The sequence below is a fragment of the Filicampus tigris genome, chromosome 20 (assembly GCF_054856515.1).
Source record: "Filicampus tigris isolate MCC_2025a chromosome 20, RoL_Ftig_1.0, whole genome shotgun sequence".
Taxonomy (NCBI): domain Eukaryota; kingdom Metazoa; phylum Chordata; class Actinopteri; order Syngnathiformes; family Syngnathidae; genus Filicampus; species Filicampus tigris.
Window position 1 is genome coordinate 14,864,928 of NC_141236.1, and position 22,640 is coordinate 14,887,567.

A 22,640-nucleotide genomic window follows, 5' to 3' on the forward strand; every position below is an offset into this window, starting at 1 on the left:
AAGCGCGAAATGACTTCCGTCTTGACTCCCGTGCCCCGCCCCCTTCCAGTCGGCCACCGGCCCCGCCTTCGCCGCTTCCTCGCCTTGCTCCTTCTGCCTCCACTATCGCAATTGCCCTCCCGTGGATGTCTTGACGACCGGTCGCCGTGTCTCCGCAACAGGTAAATAATGAATAATAACCCGTTTGCAGTCGCTCGTTATGCTACCAAAACGTTACTGTATTTGTGCCTAATTGAATTGTTACTACTGGCGAAAGACAGCTTAGCGTGTTCAACGTACTGATCCACATCCGATCTGTCTTTTTTCAAATGTATTTTGTTTTTTTATAAGTTGACACGCGTCTGAAGCCTGCCACTTTTCATTTGCCTTTTTGGAACAAATACTGCCTTTGTTTGTTTGAGACAAACAGCAGCCAGCCTTGGAGCTTCCTTCTCAAGTCAATAAATATTGGTGGGCCTCTCTCCCCATCTGCTTGTGCTAGGAAATGCCACAACATTAGGTACACCTGCTCGTGATATTCTGCACCCCAAAATACATAATAATAATAAATCTTTCACCTCAAAAAGGAACGTATTGTGGGTGTAGGTGACATTGGTTTTAACTATAGCGGCTAGTGGTTAAGGCGACTCTGCCTCACAATTTTGGGGTTCTTGGTTTGAATCTGACGCCCTCCTGGGTGAAGTTATTGAAATGTCATCATATTATTACATAATACACAATTGCCCTGACATTTTATTGCTTTGTATGTATTTTAAATAGGAAAATAGTGGCAAGAAACAATGAATACTGTTGTTTAATTTACTTAAGATGGGATTTGATGTTTTAAAGAAAACTTGTCATATCTGTAAAAACTGAAGAAAGAATTAAAAAATTGGTAAAGATTTTCTGCCAGAAAGAAAGGCACAAATCCATTCACAAATAAGAAAAATGAAAATGTGAATTACAATCAGATGACTAAATGTTGATTAGTTTAATTTTGTATTTCCCAATGAAAATTAAAAAAAAAAAAAAAAGGCAAAAATCCATTCAGCAAAAAAAGAAGAATGATAACATGAGTAGGACACTTGTTTGCTTGAGTTAACAAGAAAAAAATGATGTGGCAGGCCATATTTGGACTCTGGGCCTTGAGTTTGACACCTGTGCTCAAAATCAGTGATTCCTTCACGTGGCCTGAGAGTTCGTCAAGTGTACCGCAGGAAAGTCACTAACAGATAACGTTGAGAGGAAACTGCGACAAGATTATCCTTATTTCAGTATTTTCGTTTGGTGGCGTGCCGTGTCTTGTCTCAGCGAAGGTGCTCAAAATCAGGGACGTCAAACTCATTTTGGCACGGGCCACATTCTCCTTCTGAGGGCCGTTATGAGTGTTAAAAACGCATGAAGGCATCGTCACGTCTTTCTATGCTTGTTTGTGATTGGCTGGCCCACCTCTCGCCCCAATGTCAGCCGGGATCTCCACCAGCTCAGCCGAGATCCGAATAGCTTGCGCTTGGTCTCATTAGACTATGCAGGTGTCCCTAATATTGTGGCCTAGGTCGAGCTCCAAAGTCCCCTCCTTTGGTCTCGTGGTTCTTTTTGTCACATTTGCTCACAATCTGTGTGTTTTTATCCACGGTATAGACATCTTACACGTTATGCAGTATATATATATATATTTTTTTGAAGGCACAGCTTTTTTGCAATAAAAAAACAATTGTTGTTGTGCTATGTGGCATAAGGCGGGATCAGATATTGGTTTAATTGCATGTGTGTTGTTCACAGATGACCCAAAAGGAGCTTTAACATTGATTTGCGCCTGCACCAGCACAACAGGGGGAAGGTGAATATCAGCGTGAATACTGCACACGCACACACACACACACAGGGTTCTTTCTTCCCAGTGCCTTGGCCAAGCTTCCTGTGCTCGAACAGGAAGGTCCTTCTATGCAAAGCGTGTGTGTGTGTGCGCGCGCTTGACACCTTCTCTCACACACAGCCACAGAGGCACAGAGCGACACACATAGAGTGATGCATTGATGGGCACGTGCAAGCGCAGGTGCCAATCAGCATGCAGGGAGAGTCCAAGCGCCGTTGATTTGTCAGCTGAAGTGAGCAAAATGTGGCTTTATGCGACTTTGCCATCCAAGTGCAAATTTGAACACTGTCAATAGCGGGAGAGGCGAGCAAGAAAAGGAGAAAAAGGAGGAGGAGTCTGCGAGGCTGCTCTTGTATATTTGACACCGCTCACTAACACCACACCTTGGGGCACTCAAGTGTTTGTCAACCGGGGTGGATACGATTGTCTTGTTTGCACAAGAGAAGAGAAAGTAGCGCACACTTGCTACCTTGACTTACAAGTTTTGTTTTGGTCCCTGACCAAGCTTGTTACTTCATTTAATCCGACCACAAATCAATTTGACCCCACTGAAAGTCCGTCCAGTCATCTGTTCCTGCCGCCCAACGGGACCTTGACGCTTGCATTCTGTACTTTTGTGACACGGCAAAAGCACAAAATGACAAAAAGCAAGGTTTTTGGTGGCAACATAGTGATTTATGTAGAGATCTACAGCTAAGAAACGCGCCGTGAGCAACGCTGCCTCACCGCATGGTTGAACGTCATGTGCTTTTTTTACATGACGTTGGCCATTCACTCCAAGAAGTGCGCCATCTCTTTCACGATCACGACAGCCACTTTCTACCAGCTGGCGTGACGCGCACTCTGTTGATAGCACACACCCGCGCTTTGTTGCCGTGTGAAGTGCTTCAACTTGTCCGACACGCCACGTGTCGGCTTATATCTCGTAATCGACATGACAAGTGGAGCTTCGCCGGCTAATCTCCAAAGAGCTGCGACGCTGCCATCCACTGGTGTCTGGTTGTCAGTACAGTTCTTCTCTAATGTCTTGACTTGACAAGACCCTCTCCTATGCCAAGCTACTGAAAAATGTACTTGATGAACAATGAGGGCTTTACATTTGGGCTGGGAGGAAAACTTGACTGAGTGGACCACCACAACAGGTGGACCCAAAATGTTTGGCTGGCACCGTGTTACATCATCCACACATACATTTGGAGTAACGTCAAATCTCCTAAAATATCTCCAAAAGTGGCTGGGAATTGGCGTACACTACAGCGTTTTGCCTAGCTTGGATTTTACAGTTGGCCATTTGATTATGCGATGGGATCATTCATAGGATAATCAATTCTAAAAAGATGTGCCGTGACACAATTTTCCTTCTTGTGTGGAAGTTGGCCGTAATACAATTTTGATCCCTTTTTGTATTGGAGCAAGGTAGCAATGTAAGCGTGACTGTCAGCGGGCAAAGAAAAATCTCTTCCGTTGATCCCAAGGGCTGAGATGCATGTGGACGGTCGCACACAAGGCGTGAACGTCAGCGGGGGAATCAAGACGGACTGCTCGTATTCTCAGGCCGTCGCGTTCTCTCGGACACGAGACACGAGACGTACGCCGCCTCCCTCCAGAGCCTCGTTTTTCCTTCTTGTTTTTTTTTTTTTCAAGCCTCCTCCTGTCTCCTCTCTCCCCCGCCCGAGCACGCGAAACACACACACTCTCTCTCTCTCTCTTTGACTCACTTGGACTACTTACCCAGTCATGTTGCCCACTCTGCCCCTCTGCAGATGTCTGCGAGCTAGCCGGCCGCACGGAGGACATCGCCACCTGCAGCCATGAACGGTAAGAAAGCACAGGTTGAACTTGATGGAGGACCAAGGGATCAAGTATGACGTGTGTGCAAACGGTTTTTGGATTGCCTGTTGTTGAAGCTACATATTGTCGTCGTCGTCGTCGTCGTCGTCGTCGTCGTCGTCGCGCGGAATCCTCGCATCTCCCAAATGGTTCAAGTTGGTTTTATACTTGATATTGCGATCGCATACCGTACCATTGGGCAGCAACGTCAACATGACGCCGCCGCAAAATCGTCTTCGATGGCAAACTGAATAAGCTGTCATTGATTAAAACGCTAACCAGCGGTGCCTATGCGGCCTGGCCAGACAGAGACTTCTAACACTGCTAAAAGCAAACCACTCGACTGCGATTACATCATCTTCCCAAACTTTGCCTCAAAGGTGTCAGAGCCATGAGTGATGCAATAAGCTGACAAAGCCGTTTGACTCTGGCCAAATGACTCTGCAAACTTGCCTTGGTGACTGACCAGTTCCTTGGGCAGCAAGCGTTACAGCCATCCATTTTGAAGCAAACAGACTCACTCAAATGGAACTAATTGTTTTCACTCAGTATTGTCGAAAAAAACATCCAAACTTTCTTGAGGTAACATCACGCCGCACGGCCCCCACAGAGCGAGGGGAGGGACGCGGTTTCCTCTAAAGTACTCCCAAACAGGTTTCCATCCTGCATCGCAATCAAAAGCAGGGCAACAAATCCACTGTTAAGTTTGCCTCCCAGCCCAAATGTAAACGCCCTCATTTTTCATCAAGTAGGGCAACAAATCACCGATCGGCGAGGCGGTTCGTATGTAAACCGTCAAGAAGGTGAGCACGCCACGTGGCTTGGTTTCCCCCCCATGCCCCCCACGGGGGGCAGGCCGGCAACTGACTACGATCTACGGAGGTTTGACTCAACACGGCAGCAAGACAGCAAAGGGAAGTGTTGCAGGCAATTGAAATTCAGCACCGGCACCTCTGCCGTGTAGTATTTGTTCAATATTAGCAGGAGGACCCGAGCTCTTTGAGAGCTGTTTGCTATGCGCCGTTGTAGTAGCTCGGCGCAGTGCGGCTTGCGTAATCGAGCGTCGGGAAGGACAGAGCGGATGCTGTGTTTATCTTTGTGATTGACGTCTAAAGACTCCGTCCTCAGCTGTCGGTCAAGGTGGGCCCACCGGTGGGCCCAATCGGACGACATCCCGCCAGCGCCGCACGCGAGCGCACACCCACACCCACCAGTGTGGGCCCACCGGTGTGCGCTCGCGTGCGGCGCTGGCGGGATGTCGTCCGATTGGAAGGACGACGAAGAATGATATCGTGGTTGCTCCACACGTGCAGTGGAACCTCGGTTTGCGGGACGAAAGCCGTTTCGGACAGAATCCAAAGCTTTGTTTCCCACGGGAAATCACGTAAAGCCAATGAAACAGTGCCGGGCAGGCACATAACTATAGTTTGGATGACTAAAAGTGTGAAAGACATCCAAATGCCAAACACAGTGGATAAATAAATGAACATCCCTTTTTTTTTTAGGTCGGCTCAAATGCTGAGCCCCGACTGAGTGTCCCTTCTCTTCTCTTCCGGCTTCCCAGTGAACATCCTTAAGCTTCCGGTCGGAATCGAACCGTCGGCGCGTTAAGCAGCTTTGCCGCGTCCCACTTGCAGTCCCTGCGGGGCTGTGCCAAGTCCCGCACGCCGAGCGCAGTAGTCACATCCACCGGCGGCAGATTAATTACCTCAGCTTTTGCTCACATCACAATGGCAGAAAGTGGGTCAGGCTGTGGGAAGAAAGGTACCTGCGCAGGTGTTTAACACTTTGCTGATCCCCTTTCATCCCGAGGCAACATCCGGGGGAATTTGGTGTGCGCGCGAATCTTTATGTGTGCGTGCCAGGCTTACAGAGACGGACGGGATGTTTGGGTTAGGTTGGGGGAGGTTCCGCCATGGGCAGGCTGGCATTTCCTGAAGTAAGGGGACCAATGAGTCGGAATGCTAAATGGCTTCCCATGATATCGTTATCAGCATTCCCAAGGTGTCGCAGTGCAATTAACTCATATCACTCCAACCTAGTAAATGGCATGCTGGCTTAATCATTTGCTTACCCCATGAGATCAACTACAGTGGTACTTTCAATTACAAGTTAAATTCTTTCTGTGACCAAGTTTGTAATTCAATTTACTCGGACATCTAATCAGTTGTCTCCATCGAAATGTAATGAAACTCCATTAGTCCGTTCAAAAATAATAATCATGCTCAAATGTATCGAACCTAACTATTTTCCCTCCTTATTGTCAAAAAAAACATTTTCAATCTTGAGGCGACATAACACCGCGCGCCTCCTGTGGAGTGAGGGGATAGGTGGAGTTTTACAACACTTTACAATGCGTAAAAATAACAGAGAATGTGGGGCCGTTTGTGAAAAAATATGAAATTGACCGTATTTGGACATAGACGTTTTCCGCCGGACAGTGACGATACATTCCAAGTAATTTAGATTTTTTTTTTTCCTCTTTTTATAATTGATTGGAAAAATAACTTTTCTATTTCATCATATGTCAAGAGACGTATTAAATATGCAGCTGAATTGTTGTGGGACAGTTATTAGTACAAATTATTCATCCTGAAGCCGAAAAGATTTGAACACTGCTTTCAGTGCTTGGAATAAAAATCTTGGGCTGGGGTGAAATGTCAAATGCATAGGTTGCAATGTCCCTACTTGGAATAGAAATAAGCAGGTAAAGTGCATCCGTGTGTGTGATGCATGAGTTTGTGACCTAACCCTAACCCTGTTTACTTGATAGTATTGTTTTGTATTTTAAATTGTTAGCATCTCTTGTATTATTTATTAGTTGTTATTTATTACTCAAATGATTTCTTTTTTCTGATGTTTTCTTTATTGGGTAATGTTTTTGTCTATTTCCTGTCGATGTTGCATGCAGGAGGATCCGGCGCCGCGTGGTCCATCTCTGCAGAGGAGCGGGGGAAGCACAACAAGCAGTTTGACACCTTGGCCCCCGTCCTCGGCTACGTCTCGGGTACGTATAACCTACGAGCTTCTCCACTTGGCCGCTCCTCCCGGAATGTGCCGTGACCTTTATTCTTCCGTCCGCAGGCGAACAAGCCCGAGGATTCTTCCTGCAGTCGGGCCTGCCGCCGTCCGTCCTGGCCGAGATCTGGTGAGTCGGGCCGCTGGGCTTCCTCGACCCTAACCCCGATTAGGAATGGAAATGCTGTAACCGCACAGTCGCCGCTGTCGTTTGGCTGTGTTTTGTCCGCTACTGTTCTTACTTCCGGAGGCACCTAACAGCACCGGGAATGGCGATCGCTGAGCGCTTGTCCACAGATTATGGGGCGAACACAGCATGCCTCGCACGGTTTTGAATTTCATTCCCGCTAGCGCTTGTGAAATGTGACGTCTCTTTCAGGAACCTGGCCGACACGGACGGCGACGGCAAGATGGACAGGCAGGAGTTCTCCATCGCCATGAAGCTCATTAAGATGAAGCTGCAGGGCCGGAGTTTACCCGCTGCGCTGCCCATGGGCATGAAGCAGTTTCCTGTCGCTCATGCCCCCCTCCCTTCGTCGGCCCGCTTCGGTACAAACAAAACATAACAAAAAAGGAGTGTGACTCAGGTTTCAAAGAGAATTGGCGGTACATTTCTGGAACGCTTCCAGTACATTTCCATGGAAATTTAAGATGGGGGATTTTGGAAGTATTACCATCTCTCTTTAATGTCATCGATTCTTCCATTTGTCCCGAGATTTTGCGTTGATCATTTGTGCACACTTACTGCAGACCTGGCAAGTCCATACTTTCATTTGCTGACTTCCACGTCACTCACAGGCCACGCCTCGCCTTCGAAAACCACACACTAAACGTCACAGATACTACAGAGTAGAACATGAGAAGGGCCATTCCAAGTGGACAAAAGTCCTTCACGTGCATGTTTTGTTTTGACATTAACGCCTAAAGCTTTAAAACGTACATCTATATTCGAAATGTATACTTTTTTTGTCTATCGCAGCGGGTTCTGGAACATAAAGCCCTCCCACTACTGTATTTCCTAAATCCTGCATCTTCATTTCTCTGGGAAATGTACTGAATCCGCAGTCATGCTCCTTTTCAACTTGAGCAACTCGAAATGTGTCCCCCTTTTCATCCCCAACTGACCCTCTCGCTAACCCACTTTCCACGTCCCCCTTGCAGGGATGGGCTCTTTGCCCAACCTCTCGGTTGGTATGCCGCCATCCATGTCCACCATGTCCATCCTAACCCCCGTGCCCGCTAACCCTCACGTGCGGCCGGCGCCCCCCATGATGACGCCTCTGGTCGCCCCTCTGGGAAACGCCGGCTTTCCCCGCTGCCACCTGCACTACCTCGCCCCCGCGCCTCCCATGGCTGCAGGTCGGTTCTGCACGGGGAGGCCTTTCGGGGGCAATACACTCAATCGGACGCATGGCTTTTAGCGAGTAACTAAGTGAACTCAAGTGGGCTACGCTTACTTGGACAGTGGATTTGCACCTAAGGACAGTTTCGTCTTGAATGAACTTGCGCATGTTTTGGGAATGTGGAAGCAGCTGGAGTGCTCGGAGAAAGCCTAAACAAGCCTTCTTCTTCACCTTTCTTCCATCCTTCGCCTCTTTATCTCTCCTTTGACCGCACCCGGTTGGCTTGTGTTCAAGTCCGATTCCAGGCTGTGACATGAGTGATCTGTTGATGCGACGATCGCGCGGCCCGTGCTTGTGGCACAGCGACTGTTTTGAGCGCAAGCAGATAAGATTAGACTTCAAGGTTTACAGGTTGCTTGCATAGAGAAAACACAGGTGTTGTTTTCAAGCCCACCCCACCCCGGCGACCCCCCTGCCCCCCATCTCCAAAATTCAGTCGAGAGCCAACCTCCGGCAAGGTTGAGCAACCCTAATTTGGACCTGCACCAAATTGTAGTCTGCCTTATTCAGTTAATCATATCCTGGCAAAGTTGCAAGTAAAGACACTTGCTATTATTTTGTTCTGGGGTCTGAAGGGGGCGCGTAATATTAAAAGTGTCAAAGCGGTGGGTGAGATTTAACGAAACTTAAATCCAACCTTGCATCCAACCTTTCCGCAAAGCGTCTTTTTTTTGCACAAACGTTTTTTGTGGGCGTTTGTCGGGTGGGTGTTGTGTGGCTTAACAAGTTTGGAAAAGATAGATATCGAGCATTGCAGAGAGATTTTATACTGCGAGAATAAGAATGCTTGAGGAATTATGGAACCTTTTGACAAAATGAAGAAAACAAGTATTCATTGAAATTATTGGATCTTTCATTGAATTTGTCTAACAAATGAACGATGGTGAAAACATTTCCAGTTTCCAAAGTCAAAATTCACTTTCACTCAAAGATGTGAATAATGTGAGGTTTCACTTGGTTTGTTTATGTCGGGATTTTCTCCTTAAGATTCATGAATTACTTTGCGATTTCCTCCAAATGTAAATGTAAAGGTGTGTACCAGTTTCATCCTCCTCGTGTTGTGTTTTCGCAGGCCTTCCTCTGTCGGGTTTTTCCTCTCCGCTGACCTTTTCTCCACCTGGCAGCGCCGGCATGTCTCAGGCCAACTCTCTCGTGGACCTTGGATCCAGCAGGTGAGGCTGCAAATAAATGCACTGCTAATCTCTTGCTATGCAAAACATACGGAGAAAGCGTTGCGAGTTGACGATAGTTGTGATAACTGGGTAGGGCAGGAAGTACTTTTTCCCCAAACCAAATGACACGGCAGGAAGTTCAGAGTCGCAAACAGAGCAGAATGTGAAATTGCCCGATTTCCTTTCATACAACTTAAGTGGCCAAAATTCCCATGCTCAGGATGTTTAACATTCTAGACTGATTTTGTTTACGCTTTCCTTTCTTTTTTTTTTTTTTTTTACAAAGCACTGCACTAGTGAGACATAAGATGTAAGAAAAGAGGTCAGCGCTAAGCTTTTTGTGACAATAGTACTATTTAATATCCTTGATCCTCCTTGGTAGCTTTGTTAGCGTGCATGTGTCTTGGGGGAACAGGTTGGATCTTGTATCTGATTTCAGAATTTTGGCCTCAAGTGAATTAGTTCAAACAAGTGCCAGGAATGTGTGTTCATGCACCTTTGTTTCCAAGGTCTGAATTGTAATGCCACATCATCAAGCATTTTGTTTTGTCACACTTTGAAACAGTTGCCGTTTGAACATGTCTGTAGTATTCTTCTGTCAAAATAACCGAAGGAAACGTCCGGTCGTCAGTCATCAGTTTGCAAGACGGCCACTCCTCGGGAGAGTAGCAACAGTGCTGAAATGTCTCCAATCTGTTTTAGCATGCACTGAGGCTTTAGAGAGCGAGGATCATTCCCAGCTTCATTCAAATTTGCGACAATTCAGAACTAATTCACTGCCCTTGACGTTCACATTGACCGCAGTCCAACCATTGCCACCGATGTCTATGTTTATCAGGGAGGTTTGTCAACGGCTATGTGTGGAAGAAGGTCTCGCCCAGCCTTTTGGTGAAATTCAAGCCTCTACGTAACAGTAGTGATGAACAAATGCCAGTAGATGGCGGCGTTGTATAGCTTTGGATTTCAGACTCCCGCTTAACTCTTGAAGACGTCATTAGCCGAAGGGCTTGTCATACTTTTCCCACCTTACGCTGTCAATGTTTATAGTGAAAAATTACTGAAGAATCAAAGAATCTAGATTTTTACGCAGGTCCTTCTTTGATACTTAGTCCTGCCTCTTTTTTTGTCTGTGCGTTTTTGAGTTCCAACTCTTCGTCCACCACTTCACTGGCCAGCAACTCCCCCAAGATGACGGCGGGCTCAAGCGACTGGGCCGTGCCTCAAGCGTCCAGACTCAAGTACCGGCAGCAGTTCAACACGCTGGACAAGCTCATGAGCGGCTACTTGTCAGGTGCGGCTACACTAACAAAATGGCTGCCAGACCACTCAAGCAGGCAAAGAGTCAGAAAAGCTGCTGTCAAGAAAAAAAAAGGCTTTGGGTGGTTTTACGTTGTTTTTCAGGACCTCAAGTGAGAAACGCACTGATTGCATCCAACCTAACGCAAACTCAGCTGGCAACAATCTGGTGAGTTCAGTATTTTCAAACAATTTCTTCCTGCTCTGTATTATGTACTGTGGCTATCATTTAGTTGTATTTGTTTCCATTTTGTTCATTTCATTGTAACAATGACATGAGCGCACCTTCTCACCGGTGACCTTTCAGGAACCTGGCAGATGTGGACAAGGACGGCCAGCTGAGGGCCGACGAGTTCATCCTGGCGATGCATCTGGTGGACACGGCCAAGACGGGGCGCCCGCTTCCGCTCACTCTGCCCCAGGACCTCGTACCGCCTCCTCTGAGGTGACCTGCCACCAGAAAACGGCTACAATCATGACAGTCGTCACAAGCGCTGCTTGGAATTTGGGAATTTTACATTTTAACAGCGAGGCTGATTCCAAACTTGACACGGTGGAAGTTCAGATATAGTGAACATGGTGTCTATTCCTCCGCAAGGCAATGATGGAACTAAGACTAAAAAAACCCAATTAACTACATTTGCTTTCAGCTCAGCTTAGCAGGAGTCACCTGCGTTCTACCACCCGCAAAGTATCATTTGCTAAGAGGAAATTTCGAATCCGTTCTTTATTGCAGAGGCAGCCTCAAGTGCAGTGAGCTCATCAACGGCACCGGACCTTACGGTAGCCCCTCTTTAATCGACTCACTGGAGATCGAACCTATCCTGAAGAACAAGAGCAGCGGTATGCTATTTATGTAGCGGCAAAGGCACATGTGGAGTCACGTGCTGACCAATCCCTCGCAACCTTGTTTTCCCGCAGTGTCCTTCGAGGACAAGCTGAAGGAGAACTTTGCACGGGGAAGCGCCGAGCTGGAGAAGCGAAGGCAGGCCCTGGAGGAGCAGCAGAGGAAGGAGCGAGAGCGCAGGGCCCGCGAGGAGAGGGAGGACAGGGAGCGGCGGGAGAGGGAAGCCCGCGAAAGCCAGCAGCGACGGCGGCTGGAGGAGGAGCGGCGCCTGGAGAGGCAACGCCAAGTGGAGCGACAGCGCGAGGAAGACAGGCTGAGGGAGATGGAGAGGAAGGAGGCGAGTGCCGGGCTACATTTTCAACTCATATACCGACACAATTTAGTGCACCCGGCAGCCTACAATGGTGGCCAGCAATAAGTCCACGAGCTTTGGCATTGGCTACAGAGGTGGCGAAGCTTTTTCCTCTCAGGGGACATTTCAGTTTACCTTGCAACGTCGCCCGGTCATGTCTTTGATGGGCTGGTCAATTTTTACATACTACTAATATATTAATGATAATATGAAATCATTACATTAAATGATTTCAGTGAAACTGATATCATTTCAGCCAGCCTTTAAATAAAACCAATTCAATTGCAACTAAAGCCAATAAATCCAGGTAAATCTACATTCTCAAAAATTAAGTACCTTTCAATAAATGTCTACATCAAATTATGTGTAAATAAGGTTGATTAAAGGCGGCATTAAATGAATCTCATTTCAATTTCAATGAATGATTACTAACCTAGATTTAAGAGTTGGGAGTGGAATTTACTGTCGTGTGTTGAAAAGGTGCAATCTTGTTGTTTTGGTGGCTGCAGGCAGCCAAGCTGGAGCTGGAGCGCCAGCGTCAGGAGCAGTGGGAGCGCAGCCGCAGGGAGGAGCTGAGCAGGACGCGCGAGGGGGAGCACCAGGAACTCGCTCAGCTGCGAGCCAAGAAGAAGAGTCTGGAATTGGAGCTGGAAGCCACGGTGAGGCCCGCGCTGCTCCGTCGGGCCGGCGGGCCGGCGGGCGGCTGACTAAGACGTTGGCGTTTACGCCGTGCAGGGAAACAAGCACAAACAGATCTCGGACCGCCTCCGCGACGCCCAGAGCAAGCGACGCATCCGCAAGGCCGAAGTGGAGCTCGTCAACCAGAAGAGAGACGCGCGCATTGTGGAGATCAACGCGCTGCAGCTTCAGTTTGAGGTGCCAACAAACATTAGGACGCTCACACTTAATACTCAAAAAAATCATCGAAAGAATTGATCATATATTTTGGAATTATTGTAGGCTACACATTTTGTTCTGAGCGTAGGAGTGGAATACTCTAGATGAGTATGCGAATATTATTATTATGACAATATTTGTTCATATAATTCACTTTGCATAAGCGGGAAAAAAGGAATACAATTGTGATACATTATTGTATTTATTATTTTATTATCTTAACTCAATTTATTTTAATTGTTTATATTGGTTTTTATTTTTTGTTTTCATGTTTTTGTTTTATATATATATGGTAAAAAAAAAAACATTTTATTTTGATGACTTAATTTTTAACCTTGAGACCATATGATCAGAAAAAAGATAGAATACATTTTTGATTCATTTTTGTGCTAATTATTATTCAGATAATTAGATCTATTAGCATTTTATTTGATATTGCCGAATTATTGGTGTTTTATTCGTCCTTGAGCAAAATATTTGCCTTGTTCTGCAAGGGGAGATATTGACAGAAACGCGGCAACAACGCCCTGGAGTTGCCTTGCAGTAATCCAATCACAGTGCTCCGAGCGCTCACGTCAGGGGCGTGTTTGTGTTGTTTTTGAGGGCTGCTATGACATTATGGTCCGTTATGGTCCATCTAAAATGGCGGTTTCAATTGAAACCAGTATTGCATTTCTTGTAGCTAACCTCGAGCCACATTTTGCGTGCGCTTGCTCCAGGACTGGCAGCTGAAGCTCTCCTTGCTGGTTCCTGAGCAACAGAAGCTGACTGAGAATCTGCGTAACACGAACCTCAACAAAATCATGCGTAGGTCGCGCGCCCGCCCGCCCGCCCGCCCGCAAAAGCACCAAACCTCGTCGCGCACATCATGCGGCTCTGTACGAAGGAAGCAATTCAATTGTCGGACTCGGGTGGTGGATCTTGCAGCGGTGACGTTGGCATCCCTGGCCGCCAACGTGAGCGACAAAGGCGCCAACTGTCGCAAGCTGAAGGACCAGCTGGACGCCCTGCAGAAGGAAACCACAGACAAGCTCGCACAGATGCAACAGTACAACAAAGAACTCAAGGTCAGTGCTAGGCACAATAGTCAAGTGCACATCCATTCATCTGGATGTAGTACGAGTTGATACCAGAACCATTTATAATCACCAAGTGTGACATATTTGGTGAATTACTTGGAAAAAGTCAACATGGACAGGCACTCGTAGCTTTGATATCGACTTGTACTTTAGTACAAGTATGGAATGACACGGAAATGACATTGTATTTGAATTTAGTAGGATTGTATGCAAATTGTGCTCGACAGGTAGTAGAAAAGTGAGTGTTGCTTGAAAACGCCTCACTTTAATTTTTCTTATTCACTTTGTGAGGTCTTTAATATTTCATTCAATTTGTTTGATTGCAAAATAGATCTTGTTACCGTACACAGACAAACTTTGTATTCATTTTTAATTCTAGTTGGATCAATGACGATCCATACTTTTGTGTTACGGTGAGCCTAGCTAAAAATGACATGGAAGCAGTTGTCACACATTAAACAAGAAAATCTCTTTTGTGTCGTTTCTTTCAAAGCTGTGCTTGGAACTGCATTTTAACGCCTTTCTCTCCTTTTCCCTCTTAATCCTGCTTCCTGGATGTCTTCTTTTTTCTCCTTCGAACTGGCATCCTCCATGACATGTCACGCTTGCTCCCTTTTGCATGTGTTCAGCTTGAGGACATGAATGACTGTCTCCTGCAAGCACTTCTGTCTCTGCTGGCCTGTCTCGGCCAACTCTTTCTTCTCTTCAAGGTTATCTTGTTTTCTTTGTGCTTGACAACTTTTTCTTTTGCTCCACCCTCCATCCTGCATGTACATATTGTGGACGGTAAGTATGTGCATCGAAAGTAAAGCCCGCAGCCTAACTGCCGCCCGCCCAAAAAGCTTTGTAGATATCACAAGATGGTGGCACAGTGCTTTGGCCTGCCTACCTGAAGCTCTTCTTCTGACTTGAACATACACTGCAGTTCCTTGGCCCCACCAAACCAATAGTTTTATATTTGACATGACTTTGGCCTGAGCACAAAAACAGTGAATTGGTGAGTTTTTCAGTGAATAACGAGGGCTCGGTCCCCCCCACCCCCCAAAATCTGTCAACGAGTAATTTGGGGAATGCCGAACTTTGCTGTGTACAGTACATGACATTTTGTAGGAATTTTTAACCTGATGAAAATGTATATTTTGTACTGGATGACTCCTAAAAAAAATGCCTCGGTGGTCCCCCCCAGAAATGTATTTGCAAAAGTCAATTTCCCTTAGGAGGGTTAAATTCAGTAGCCGTATCTATCACGAGTAGACCCACAAAAAAGTCTCCAGAAGCCATGCAGCCAAAGATACAGGAAGTCTGCTGTTTTAGTTTGAAGCAACAGCTTTTGGGTTATTTTTGGCTAATCGCAGGGCGCTATCGAAGACAATAAAGCTGTTATGGTGTGCGCCCCCTGACAGGAGCTGAGGGAGAAGCAGGCCAAGCAGCAGTCCGTCCTGGACGACCTGCGACGCGTCAAGGAGGAGAAACTGCGGCAGTTGAAGAGATGCAGGGAGGAGGAAGAGGAGCGGCGGAGGAGGATGGAGGAAGAGGAAAGACGCAGGAGGGAGGAAGAGGAGCAGCGGGAGAGACGGCGGAAAGAGGAAGAGGAGCAGCGGGAGAGACGGCGGAAAGAGGAAGAGGAGCAGCGGGAGAGACGGCGGAAAGAGGAAGAGGAGCGGGAGAGACGGCGGAAAGAGGATGAGGAAGCCAGGTCGATGACTTATGATGTCGGCTTGTGCAATGTTCAGACGATACATACAAATAGAACATGCAACAGCACATTCGGGCACGCTAAATCTCTGCTATGTGGAACAATTATAACTTCTTCCCAACTCGCTATTTCTTCTTGAACATCATCAATCATTACTTTTCAGTTTCACCCCCTCCACATGCTACTCAAGACATTTCAATTCATTGAAACACACTTGCTAAAAGAGCGCGTGTGTCTGGGATGTAGCTGCGGCCGAGCTGTGTGTGTTAGCATTAAGCTAGCGGAAGGCAAACTTGTGCGGTTGTTTTCACTTTACAACATGAAATTTCCCTTTGTTTTAAGTTTAGTTTGACAGTAAGCTTCAACTGGGAGTGACATTCTTTTGTCAAGAATTATTCACTCACAATCTGCCAAACTGCTGCTTCTTGTGAAGCGAGTCGGGTCCCGTTCAAATAGCCACCGGACCTAGAATTGTTGCTCGTAAGTCAAAGCAAAACACTGTCTGCATGACAGCTTGTAACTCCCAAAACGTATAAGTGGAGTCACTCGTATCGTAAGGCACCACTGTATGCTACAAAAACGATGTAGCGGGCGAACATTGAATGCTGATTTAGTGGGTGCAGTTAAACGGGTGTGCTGCATCTGACAGTAAGGAACATTTTTTTCGACACAGGCGTGCAAAGCTGGAGCAGGAGAGGATGGCGAGGGAGGAGGAGGAGGCGCGTCAGTGGGAGGAAGAGCAGCGAAAAAAGAGGGAGGAGGAGGAGGAGGAGAAAAGGAAGAAAGCGCAAGAGGAGGCACAGGCGACCTCCAGAGTGGCGCTTTACAAAGCGCTGTACTCCTTTGTAGCTCGCAACAAGGATGAGCTGAGCATCGACGCAGACTGCCTCATCGAGGTGGGTTGGTCTGCTTTGAACAAACGCGCGCAGACAATTGTGATGAGCCAAGTACCCGCAGGTGGACGAGCAGACGCTGGGCGAGCCGGGCTGGCTGTGCGGGAGTTATCGTGGAAACAAGGGCTGGTTCCCTCACAGTTACGCCGAGAAACGCACCCAGACCGCCCCCTCGTCGCCCGGACCGCCTTCCTGTCCGCTGCTGCTTCCTGTCTCCGGGTAACCTCACTTTGAGCAGACCAAAAATCTCACGCCACTTCGCCAAACACCAAGTGTGGCAATGTGTGCTTCTCTCGTCTTTACATTTAGAGTCCCAGATGGCCAACTAACAGGCAACAACGGCGCCCTTCCCCTCCAATCAGACACGTCGCAGGTAAATTCTTCAACACGTCTGTGCAGTCAGACACATTTTAGCCGTGCTTTTGTTGCTCGGTGCTATAGCGACCTGGACCGACCTGTACTGACCTGCACCAACCTGGAACATGTTTACAGACTACACACGTGCAGCCTACTGTTTTTAATTTTAGCTACCAGTATGCTGGTACTCTCTACGTAGATCGACTATACCGACTGGACATTTCATCAGGTACACCTGCACGTTCTACAGCGTGGTGCCCAAATGCGGTCCTCGAGAGCTCCTACCCAGTCTCCCCCCTCCAACGCAGCTGATTCAAGTGATCGGGATTGTTGTCAGGCTTCTGCAAAGCTTGCTGATGAGCTGATCACTTGGATCAAGTGTGTCGGCGGCGGGAGACATCGTAAACAGGCTGGCTAGGAGTTCTCGAGGACCGCACTTGGGCACCCCTGTTCTAAAGCAACAAACGTCCAGAAAGCATTTGCTTCGGACCATTGCGCGAGTCTAAAAACAAATACAACTTCAGAGGAACGGTGGTCAATTGTTTTTGAATGAGTATTTACAGTATACTTCTAGAGTTTGAACAATGAATTGAGTAAAATGAGTTATATTTTATATTTCTGGTTCCACGTTAATCATTTTTAATTCGGGTATTATAAGTAAATACATGTCAAGCAATTAAGGGGCTGATTTTGAAGAAGAAAAAAAAATTCAAAGACATCTTTGATGTCATTTTGTTGCAAAACCAGACAACTGCAAGAAAAGAATTTAGACAAAGAACAGACTGGTCCCAAATTTTGACGCAACTATAAAGTTCCCCATAAATTATAAGTATTGTAGTGCCAGTGAAGCCACGCCGTTCCCAGCATACAGTTGGCCATGCAATGCAGAAATGTTTGACGCAATATGGATGCGAGTCCTAACTGTTGATGTGTGTTTCTGTTAGCAATAGTTCAATGCATGGGTTACATTTCTGTTGCATTTTTTTTTTCATGATAATTCAGTTTCCAACTCCTGTCCTGACTCGGGTCATGTCCCCCTGGTCACCCAGCACCAGCACCACTCCCTCGTCCGAAACAAACCTCAACCTGCCGTTCAGCGAGGGTGAAATGGGCGCAGAGTATGAAGACACACACACACACACACACACGTCAGTCTCTCTTATCACTCCGACAGTTGAGTTAACGATGTGACGCTGTTGTTAAAGCGCGGACCCGCTGGATGGAGGCGACAGTGTTCAACTTGAAGGTAAGCCAAACACCGAAAAGCTTTGCTGTCACCTCTGACGTAACGCCTGGTGTGTTGTTGCTCAAAACAAAGAGTATGTGGCGCTGTACACGTACGAGAGCCCTGAAGCGGGCGACCTCACCTTTGAGGAGGGCGACGTGGTGATGGTGACAGAGCGGGAAGGGGAGTGGTGGCGAGGGTGCATCGGCGAACAAACCGGCGTTTTCCCGTCCAACTACGTGAGGCCCGTGGAGTCAGAGGTAACTTGAGTTCAAAGTAGAAGGACTGCAATCGATACGATGGACTGTATTGCCATTCAGCTGCTTGTCTGTCACTTGATTTCTTTATCTTAGCTGTCAAGACCCGGTGGGCCAACCAAGAAGCCTGGTGAGAACACAAAAGTCAAATACTCACAGGGGGACGAGCACACGGCTCTGAATTCCACCATGCTCTCCTCTGATTGGTCGTCAGAGATTGCCCAAGCCGTCAGTGCCTCCGCCGCCGTTGCCCCAACGACCTATCAGCTGCATCTGTCTCCGGGACAACTTATTGTGGTCCTGGCCAAGAACTCAACTGGCTGGTGGCTGGGAGAACTGCAGGTCAGAGTGAACACAACCGGCGTCTTGATTTACTGCGTTAAGTTCATATCAACGTCAGGTTTGTTCAACCAGTAGCATTGCGTCATGAAAGAGAGCAAGCCATTTTCAAGACTTTAGATTGGTTGATTAATAAATAAATAAGACCCACATGTGTGGACTGACCAATAATAGATTTTGGAAATAAAATATGAAATTCCCCAAAATGTGACTTATGAGGTTTTGGCCCGACGCCGGCGATATGTACAATATAGTAGAATGTGTTTAGTGGTGATGAAGTGATTGATGTCTGTATTAAAAAAGCAAACATTTATTGCTATTATAAAATGCTTTTTCGACAAAAAAAGAAAAACAAAACAAAAAGTCCCGCAATAGTGAAAATATTAGCCCTAACAGACACCTGGGACACACCTGGCAAATTATTGATTGCAACCAATTTCAAAATCATTGTACTAGAATCCTTCATTATTTGGTCCTTCAGTGTAATTGAGCAGCTTTTTTTGTTTTGTTTTTTCACCCATGCAAGGAAATGCCATTTGCGTTGTTTCTTTGCCTAGGCTCGTGGCAAGAAGCGTCAGAGAGGCTGGGTTCAGTCCTCCCACGTCAAGCTGCTCGGACCCTCCAGCAGCAAGTCGTCCCCCTCACCTGTGCCAGGTCACAATCCATTTCGTGACACTCCGTTCGCCACCACATTTAGTCGCAGACTTAAACTCGAGAGAGCTCTAGCCAAAGTGAAGTACACGGACCTTCAGCTGGATATCAAGCACATGGAATAAACACTCAAAGGGCTTTCCGTATCGCTGCAGTGTGCCAGGTCATCGCCATGTACGACTACGCGGCGGCCAATCCTGACGAGCTGAGCTTCTCCAAGGGCCAGCTCATCAACGTCTTTGACAAGACCAACCCGGATTGGTGGAAAGGCGAGGCCGACGGCGTTACGGGCCTGCTGCCCACCAACTACGTCAAGATGACCACCGAGTCCGACCCCAGTCAGCAATGTGAGTACACCAAAGGCCTTTTCGACAAAGCAACTAAAAAGGGGTCCTTGACAGATGTCGGCACACTACTGAAAGTCATCAAATGAGAGCGAAAGCCGTGCTGGCAAAATGCAGTGGAATCACAATATGAATTTAGACTCAAAAGCGCTCTTCGCTTGTTCTGTTACAGCGAAATGAAATGGACCTTACTTCTTGTATTCAACTTTCATGTTGAACCCGCTTGTCTTTGGTGTGTGGGTGACTCGAGTCATTTCGAGCCTCCTCCCTTTGTCTTGCCCCTAAATAGCCAAGCAGCTATAACATGGCGTCGGCGTCATTGCTAGCAGATATGCACGTGGCGCTTTAATGCTTTTTCTATGAGCCAACATTTAGAGCAAGAAATCTGATTCACACAATTCTTCATACATTCCCTATAAATCATGGCTTCGAATGAGGACAATTGGAAATGACCACCCAACGATTGACCTTTCGGGAAAAGTAAGCTAACAGCTAGCCATAGGGATGCTCTTGCTCTTGAAAGCGGCTATCTTCTAGTTACGGTATACATGCAATAGACACACAGGAGACTGCAAAGATAGTTCTATACTTTTCTGTTGGTTTTTCTTATTTGATGTCATATAGAATTCACGGATTGCGCCGGACCATTTTTGTTTGTCAAATGGAATCCAAGCGTTTACTCTCAATTTGATTTTCTTGAACATCTGGCCCTCGTGGTTGTGTTGAACAAGCACGAAAAATGTCCTGTGTTGAATTAGTATCATCGAGCAAATGTGCAGCGCTCCACCTGACGTAATTAGTGGCCATGTAACACTGACATGGACATGATTAATATGAACGCATGTGCATGCCAGAGCCCCGCATTAATATTCCTGCTATATTAATGTCTCTGCTCTCTGGCCTCATCTCACTCACCTTCCCCTCCTCCTGCATCATCTCTCCTTTGTTTCCTCTGTAGGACAAACAATGTGGGCTTTCCTGTCCTCCTCCTCCTTCTTCTCCTCCTCCTCCTCCTCCTCCTCCTCCTCCTCCTTCTCTTCTTCCTCACCTTACCGCAACCCGGAATCCCGGCCACCTGCGGGAACAGAACCAGCGTCGCCTGTTTTTTTAGAGGACTTTTGCCTCTTTAGTCTCCTGCACATTTTCTTCAACTAACGTTCACAATGAGACGCTGTCAAATTGCTGGAGCAGAGCCGTAGAAGAATATGCTGAATTGATCAGCTTTTGTCTTTTACACAGAACTCAACTAAAGGCGGGATAGTGAGATTGCATCCCGCAATCAGACCAATCCTTATTTCCTCAAATAGATGCAGCACACACTGTGTCATCCACAAAAAAATGAACACCCCTTCCAAATAAATGCCTCCCTCTTTCGTCTGTTATGGCGGAAAATTGCCACAATATTGGGAAGACTGCAGTGCACTGTTCCATTGCTACCTCCCTGATGGTGTCAATCACAAGTGAGAATTATTGTCTTTGTAAAAGGCACCCTTATGTGCAAGAGTACCTAATATTGTGGTTTTCGTTTTCGACATAAAGCCCATAAGAGCGTAGAATAACGGAGAGTTCTACTTTACCTAACAGCCTTACTCAAGCGGACCAATGTGAACCATTCCTGATGCTACCATCGGCTTATAGTGGCATGGAATAATCATACATACTGTATATGTCTGACTGACTTTTTACTTGACACCCGAGTGCGACATCACCAGCAGAACCAACTTGTCTTCCACTATGCTCGTTCCCTCCATTCCGGCCTATGCAATCATGAAAGGTGCTCACTTTCCCTCGCCTACTACTCGACAGTATGTGCCTCACTCGTGTAAATAGCGTCACTCGCAAAGCTGATAATAAAGGAAGGTTTGAACACGGGTTGCGTATTTTGTGTGTGTGTGTGTGTGCGTGCGTGCGCGTGCGGCAAAGGGTGCGCGGACCTGATGACCTTGGACACAATGAGCCCCCAGGAAAGGAAGAGACAGGGTTACATCCACGAACTCATCCACACCGAGGAGACGTACGTGGATGACCTGGAGCTGGTGCTGGAGGTCTGCACGCACACAGCACACACAAACACACGCACACTAATTAGTGTACGAGAAATCTTCATTGCACCACCTCCGAAATGTCTTTTGAGTTATTGCATGTGTAAAAACTCTTCAAAAAATGGTGGGCAAAAACAATTACCATTTCAATTACAATGATTACGTTTTCAAATACAATTTCAATAGCTAACTGCCTTTAATAATCCCGTTTTCCCCCATCTTTTCAATTTGAGCAATTGTGTGTTCGTCAGGTGTTCTACAAACCTATGTCAGAATCGGGTCGACTGACGGAAGCGGAGATGGGCGTCATCTTCGTCAACTGGAGAGAGCTCATCATGTGCAACACCAAACTGCTCAAGTGAGTAGGTCAACACTTGCCACGTGGTCCACGTGCACGCCTTGCCACTTCCATGTGTTCGGCGCTTCCAGGGCGCTGCGTGTGCGCAAGAAGACGGGCGGCGACAACATGCCGGTGCAGCTGATCGGCGAGCTGCTGGCGTCGGAGCTGACGCACATGCAGCCTTATGTCCGCTTTTGCTCTTGCCAGCTCAACGCCGCTGCCCTGCTGCAGAGCAAAACGCACGACCAGCCTGAATTCAAGAACTTCCTCAAAGTACTCTTCTCACACAAACATCATCAAATTCGGCAAACGTGCCGCTACAATGTCACTCGGTGTCAAACTTTCAAATACATTTGTTGTTGTTTCATTTGTATTCGTTCATTGACTAAAACAAAGCTTGAAGGGGGGGAGAAGGGTCAATGAAATCATGGTTTCAAACTGCATGTTTGGAGAAGTACACAGTTTTATTAGCATACAGTTGTGCACAAGTGAAAAGCATGCATGGCCTCGGATTTCTTTTGTGAAGATACTGTCGAAGCAAAAATGTGAACTTTTTTTTGAATTGGACGGTGACGCAAGATGGTCCGTCAGCCTTCGCACAATAAGCATCTCTCTCTCCTCCTGTTGGGGCAGAAGATCGCCACGAACTACCGCTGTAAAGGAATGCCTCTGTCCAGCTTCCTCCTCAAGCCCATGCAGAGAATCACACGCTACCCTCTGCTCATCAAGAACGTACGTACGTACGTA

The 22,640-nt window shown here is 47.0% G+C and overlaps 1 protein-coding gene across 9 annotated transcripts in view; it reads left to right on the forward strand.

Annotated features, from left to right (window-relative positions):
• itsn2a (intersectin 2a) overlaps positions 1-22,640 on the forward strand; it is a 27,318-nt gene continuing 4,678 nt past the window's right edge. For 2 of the 9 annotated variants that reach the window (XR_015083834.1, XM_086018622.1), the window contains exons 1-34: positions 3-161; positions 1,762-1,819; positions 3,619-3,673; positions 5,191-5,449; positions 6,597-6,692; positions 6,770-6,833; positions 7,083-7,252; positions 7,865-8,062; positions 9,179-9,278; positions 10,421-10,569; positions 10,680-10,743; positions 10,882-11,019; positions 11,311-11,417; positions 11,496-11,762; positions 12,287-12,432; positions 12,509-12,649; positions 13,390-13,477; positions 13,598-13,737; positions 14,379-14,459; positions 15,153-15,445; positions 16,119-16,341; positions 16,403-16,557; positions 16,648-16,711; positions 17,698-17,813; positions 17,901-17,941; positions 18,014-18,180; positions 18,274-18,307; positions 18,392-18,519; positions 19,074-19,170; positions 19,323-19,514; positions 21,435-21,556; positions 21,805-21,911; positions 21,983-22,166; positions 22,527-22,625. Coding sequence is in view for 8 of the 9 variants with exons in the window: in XM_086018622.1 (XP_085874748.1) it covers positions 5,416-5,449; positions 6,597-6,692; positions 6,770-6,833; positions 7,083-7,252; positions 7,865-8,062; positions 9,179-9,278; positions 10,421-10,569; positions 10,680-10,743; positions 10,882-11,019; positions 11,311-11,417; positions 11,496-11,762; positions 12,287-12,432; positions 12,509-12,649; positions 13,390-13,477; positions 13,598-13,737; positions 14,379-14,459; positions 15,153-15,445; positions 16,119-16,341; positions 16,403-16,557; positions 16,648-16,711; positions 17,698-17,813; positions 17,901-17,941; positions 18,014-18,180; positions 18,274-18,307; positions 18,392-18,519; positions 19,074-19,170; positions 19,323-19,514; positions 21,435-21,556; positions 21,805-21,911; positions 21,983-22,166; positions 22,527-22,625 (4,005 nt within the window). In the remaining variant the exon portion in view is untranslated. Of the gene's footprint in view, positions 162-1,761; positions 1,820-3,470; positions 3,674-5,190; positions 5,450-6,596; positions 6,693-6,769; positions 6,834-7,082; positions 7,253-7,864; positions 8,063-9,178; positions 9,279-10,420; positions 10,570-10,679; positions 10,744-10,881; positions 11,020-11,310; positions 11,418-11,495; positions 11,763-12,286; positions 12,433-12,508; positions 12,650-13,389; positions 13,478-13,597; positions 13,738-14,378; positions 14,460-15,152; positions 15,446-16,118; positions 16,342-16,402; positions 16,558-16,647; positions 16,712-17,697; positions 17,814-17,900; positions 17,942-18,013; positions 18,181-18,273; positions 18,308-18,391; positions 18,520-19,073; positions 19,171-19,322; positions 19,515-21,434; positions 21,557-21,804; positions 21,912-21,982; positions 22,167-22,526; positions 22,630-22,640 lie in introns of those variants that run through there. The other 7 variants (XM_086018627.1, XM_086018629.1, XM_086018628.1 and 4 more) reach the window with 7 other exon arrangements.